Source organism: Colobus angolensis, unplaced genomic scaffold, assembly GCF_000951035.1.
Source record: "Colobus angolensis palliatus isolate OR3802 unplaced genomic scaffold, Cang.pa_1.0 Scaffold164, whole genome shotgun sequence".
In the NCBI taxonomy this organism is placed as follows: domain Eukaryota; kingdom Metazoa; phylum Chordata; class Mammalia; order Primates; family Cercopithecidae; genus Colobus; species Colobus angolensis.
The window spans coordinates 1,982,505-1,988,291 of record NW_012114755.1 but is presented as its reverse complement, the minus strand read 5'-3'; the positions used below and the strand labels follow the sequence as shown (position 1 = coordinate 1,988,291).

The following is a 5,787-nucleotide window of genomic DNA, read 5'->3' as shown; positions in this document are numbered from 1 at the left end:
GACCCACCTGGGAAAAATGGTGAAACCCTATCTCTACTAAAATGTAAAAGAAATTAGCTGGGTGTGGCAGTGAGCACCTGTAGTCCCAGCTACTCCGAAGGCTGAGGCAGGAGAATTGCTTGAACCTGGGAGGCGGAGGTTGCAGTGAGCGGAGGTTGCAGTGAGCGGAGGTTGCAGTGAGCGAAGCTTGCGCCACCGCACTGCAGCCTGGGCAACAGAGTAAGACTCCGTCTCTTAAAAAATATATATACATATACATATATACACATATATATATATATATATGAGTTAAAATTTTGTCACGCAAGGTTGAGCTTTGGAGAGTCAAACTCTTGTAATAGCTAAGGTTTTTTTTTTTTTTTTTTTACCTTTTCCTCCCTCCCCTCTACCCAGAACCAATTTTCAGCCACAGGTAGAGCAGTTTTACTTACTAGAATGTTCCCTGTAGAAACTGTATCAAATTTTCAGCCTTTTAATCTCTGCAAGAATTTCCTAAAATGAAGTTTTGATGTACAAATGAGCTTTTAAAAAAGCCAAAACCCACAGAGGACTCCCCTTGCCCTCATCCTAACTCAACTGATAATAATTGTATACATTCAAGGGAAGATGCTAAAGAAAAAGGGAAAATAATAAAATAATGGGACACTAATCATGTTCAGGAGTAGATGACCAGAAAGAAAGCTATCAACAGAGCAAGAATAACAGATTATGAGGGTAAACCATGACTCTCTGACCAAATGAGTCAGCCTCCACTAGTCATGCAAGTCCTCAGGGGCTGCATATCTACCTTCTAATCTTTCCCATTGGTCCAGTTCTAGTCTTAATTTGTAAATTGGCCAGGAATGGTGGCTCATGCCTATAATGCCAGCACTTTGGGGGGCTGAGGCAGGAGGACTGCTTAAGCCCAGGAGTTGAAGACCAGCCTGGGCAACATGGTGAAACCCTGTCTCCAAAAAATACAAAAATCTGCAGGGCATGGTGGCATGTGCCTGTAGTTTCAGCTACTCAGGAGGCTGAGGTGGGATGATCTGATGAGCCCGGGAGTTCGAGGCTGCAGCGAGCCACAATTACACCACTGTACTCCAGCCTGGGTGACAGAACAAGACCTTGTCTAAAAAGAGAAAAAAAATATAAATTGATACTGATTTCTGAGTTTTTGTTTTATTGTATAGTTCCTGTAGCTGCTTTAAATTTCTTGTGGAATCAAGGAAAGACTTCATATGTGTGTATATACTATATAAATCAGTAGAAGCACTTTCACCTTTAGACACCAACAGGGAGCTATTAATGACTGTTATCAAACATTAGTCAACAATCAACAAGGCGCAGTTGCTCACACCTGTAATCCCAGCACTTTAGGAGGCTGAGGTGGGCAGCTCACTTGAGGTCAGGAGTTCAAGACCAGCCTGGCAAACATGGTGAAACCCCATCTCTACTAAAAATACAAAAATTAGCCAGGCGTGGTGGTAGGTGCCTGTAATCCCAGCTACTTGGGAGGCTAAGGCAGAAGAGTCACTTGAACCCAGGAGGTGGAGGTTGTAGTGAGCCGAGATCGTGCCACTGCACTACAGCCTAGGTGACAGAGTAAGACTCCATCTCAAAAAGGAAAAAAAAAAAGTCAAAAATCAATTTGTTGAGGTACCCTAAATAATGTGAATACTTGAGGGCAGAGATCATGTCATACAGATTTCATAACGATACCATAGCAAGCATAGTAGTAGTTTGCTGCACAAATAACTGAGGATGGTATAAGCTCCCTGGGTGATATTTCAATTGAGACACCAAATCAACTATTTGAGTTTATATGACTGGTATAATACTTGCAGAGCTGAATATAATCTTATTCAACTTTTTTACATCATAAAGTTGTATCTGTATCTTCTTCTTGTTCTTTCTGCTTTTCTTCTATCTTCTCTTCTTTTGAGTCTGAGTCTTCCTCTGTTGCCCAGGCTGGATGCAGTGGCACAATCATAGCTCACTGCAGCCTTGAACTCCTGGGCTCAAGTTATCTACTGGTCTCAGTCTCCCAAGTAGCTGGACTACAGAAGCATGCCATCACACCTAATTTGTTTATTTGTGTAGAGATGGGGTGTTGCTATGTTGCCAAGGCTGGTCTCAAACTCCTAGCTTCATGTGATCCTCCTGCCTCACCTTCCCAAAGCACTGGGATTACAGCCATGAGCCACTGCACTCAGCTTTATATTTCTTTTTGATATATATGGTCTTAAAAATAGGCATTTATAATTTTTTTTTTTTTTTTTTTTTTTTTTTTTTTTTTTGAGACAGAGCCTCACTCTGTTGCCCAGGCTGCAGTGCCCGGCCACATTTATAATGATTATACATAAACAAATGATGCTAATGTAATGAAATGAATATGCTGGTACTCTAATGGACGAAAGTACAAGATAAAATTGTAATACTAGAAAAAGGGTTTGGTTTGTGAAAAGAATCAAAGCTCTGTATTATAGTGATTATACATATTCTACTACATCTGAAGGCTCTCTAAAATATATGACATACCTCAGAAGTATAACTTACACTTGTACAGATTGAGTGTCATTAGAATAGAGCTATAAAGGATTCTTAAAGAGGAAAATCTCTTTACCATTTTCTCGTTCTAATCTTGAGAGACTGGAGTTATGTCATAGGTCTCCAATTTGTTTTTATTTTTTAAAGATCTAATGAAAATACTTTTAAAATTTAAAATATACAGCCTGCTATCTTCTGTTCTCCAAACAGTGGAACATTAGAAGGCTTTAATTTAAAATATTAGATCCTTTTGAATATTCCAAAGTGTTTCTGCACTCTTCTTGAAAAGGGCCTCCTCCTCAGAATTCAAGTTAATTTTCACAACATCTGAGACACCATTCCGCCCCAAGACACAAGGGATACTGAGAAAGATTTCTTCTTTTATTCCATATAATCCCTGAAAGGCAAGATAAGATGTTGTTCAAATAACCTGGTATGGAAAAGCATCTATGTAAAAGGGCATCAAAATAAGAGTATACAGGAGAGACTAAAGCATTCAACAAGAATCGCTCAGAGGGTGGCAAAGTGATGGTCAGCAAAAGCAAGAGCGTCCTTATGTTATATGACCATGTGGAACTTACATTCAATGACACGAAGAAGATGCCAGAGGTCTTTAGAAGGACCAAGAAGTACAATTTACCTTATCCCTTACTAGGTCATCTTTTGGTCCACAGGGAACGATGCCATGCAGTCTTTCATGATGCCATTTTATCAAATGGAGGACTATAAGGATCAAGTAACTTGTGTTTAGTCCAAACTACACAAAGGCAACAGTGAAGCAGGAGGTGACTGGGAAAGTTCTGCTTCATACCTTTACAGCAGGGAGCACCACTGAGTTTGGACAATGGGTGCTACAGGTGGCATTTTAAGCCTCCAGAGGTAAGCCCCCATTGGAGGCTATAGATACTCTTACATGCCTGGTGGGGCCTGTGCCTCCCATCACCAGTTGCAATGGAATGCACTCCTGCCCTTCTGTACTCCTATCCACCACCTCCACCTGAGTTCTATCTAGGACCTCCCATGATGGATAGGGCCATAAAACAGGTGCAGCCCCATGGCACTGCCCTATCCTGGACTCCTGGAACCTCCCATCAGAAGCACCAAAATTCCCTCCATTCCTGCAGCCAAGGCCAAGAAGCAGCTGCCAGAGCCTATTACAACCTGGGCAACTCACACGACATCTACATGCGCATGTACCAGCCTCCACCACCCGCATACTACCCTCCCTGGTCTTGGAAGACTGGAAGACTCAATATACCCCCAAAAAATTAAAATTAAAAAAATTTCAAAAGAAGACCCAGTAGACCTCTCACACTTCCCTACCTCTTACCACTCAATACTCTTTACCCCTCTCCTTGGGGCTGAGTCTGGGGTTGTGGGAGATGGGAGGGCCTTGTTCTTCTCCAGGACTGATTATAAACAGTTACCAGGAATAGTGTTGAAGGAAGAGGGGAGGCTCCTTGACTCTGGAACAGTGCCTCACAGCTTTCCAAGCTACAGAGCCCACGGGTGCTATTCAGCCATGCTTCCCTCTCACCATCTGTGGGGCTCTCCTCAGGAGCACAGGGTGTGCCCCTTGTTCCCGTTTTGCTCTAGTAACTTCTCCCCACAGAGGGATTCTCTGGTTACCTCCTCTACCATAGTCCAGCCCCCTCATTTTGGTAGCCACTTTACACTCAACCCCATAAGCCAAGTGTCATCCCTGAGGGTGCCCTGCCAGGAACTACTTACGTTTCTTCCACTTTGGCATCTGCCTAGCTGTGGAAAGCCATTGTCTTTTCAGACTGTCAACCCACATTATTCAGCCAGGCTCCAGCCACAGTCATGCTCAAATTCCCTATCCTCCTTTTGTTGTTGTTTTAGGAGACAATGTCTCACTGTGTCACCTAGGCTGGAGTGCAGTGGTGCAGTCATAGTTCAATGTTGCCTGGACCTCCTGGGCTTAAGCAATTCTCCCACCTCAGCCTGCCAAGTAGCACACACCACCATACCTGGCTAGTTTTCTTTCCATTTTTTATAGAGATGGAGTCTTGTCATGTTGCCCAGATTTGGTCTCGAACTCCCTCTCCGATCCTTGATCATTCTGTTGCCAACTCTGTGACATTCAAAGCTTTAACATGAGCTTCCATGGGTGTAATCAGAGGCAAGGCCTCTGACAGTGGCAGGGGAAGAAGTCCCTCTGCTTCCCTACTCGTATTTCCAGAATTTGTTTCCCTTTACCTCCTGTCATCTCTCTTCTCTCCAGAAGAGGCACCTCAGACTGGAACTCTAGAATTCATGTCGATCCATCATGCCATCTGAGGACTGCTGGGGAGGCTGGGAACAAGGGCTCCTGCCTGAATCCTGGGACCAAGCCTGGCCCCATGTGCTAACTGTGACCTGCTGCTAGCCCCCTCAGCCTGCCCTTTTCCCTTTAAGCTTTATGCCTAGTTGGTGATAATATCCCCTGGATATATTAGAATTTGTTCTTATTTGCTCTTGGACAGGCTGTGAAATACAGAGATGGTTTAAAGAGAATTCCCTACTTATTTGACAAAAAAAAAAAAAAAATCCAGTTAACACATTAATGTGAAATAAACTCTGCACACCTTGATTTGGCGAAAATGTGAAGTAGTAAAAGTGAAGTGACTGGGAAAGAAAGAAAAAATAAGAATATACAAATGATTCTGCTTGTAATGTCAAATGTTTAAATGTTCCCTATAAAATATAACTCAGCAGGGTGCAGTGGCTCACACCTGTAATCCCAGCGCTTTGGGAAGCCGACGTGAGTGGATCGCTTCAGGTCACGAGCCCAAGACCAGCCTGGCAGCAGTGCAAAACCCCTTCACTACTAAAAATACAAAAACTAGCTAAGCGTGGTGGCGCGTGCCTGTAATCCCAGCGACTTAGGAGGCTGAGGCACGAGAATTGCTTGAACCCAGGAGGCGGAGGTTCCAGTGAGCTGAGATTGAGCCACTGTGCTCCAGCCTGGGCAACAGAGTGAGACTTCATCCCTCCCCCAAAAATTAAGATTAAATTAAAATATAACCTCCACTGACTTGTTCGGTAAAGGCTATTAAATTCCCATATCACTCAGTCTCTTCACTGATTACTCATTTGACACTTCCCTGACTCTTTTTCTGGAGTCCTAGAGGGGTAGTTGCTTATTCTCCCATAGGTTCTGCATCCTCAGAAAAGAAGGGGTGTGTGGTATCCTTTGCGTACTCTTCATTGCCTCTTCCACATTTTTTTTTTTTTTTTTTTTTTTTTTTTTTTTTT

General features: G+C 43.1%; 1 protein-coding gene across 1 annotated transcript in view; it reads right to left on the bottom strand.

The window, feature by feature from the left end:
• Nucleotides 1-2,637: 2,637 nt before the first annotated feature.
• LOC105508587 (L-lactate dehydrogenase C chain-like) overlaps nt 2,638-5,787 on the bottom strand; it is a 48,167-nt gene continuing 45,017 nt past the window's right edge. Inside the window, exon 7 of the mRNA XM_011937465.1 lies at nt 2,638-2,926. Coding sequence (XP_011792855.1) covers nt 2,762-2,926 — 165 coding nt within the window. The 3' untranslated portion in view covers nt 2,638-2,761. The remainder of the gene's footprint in view (nt 2,927-5,787) is intronic.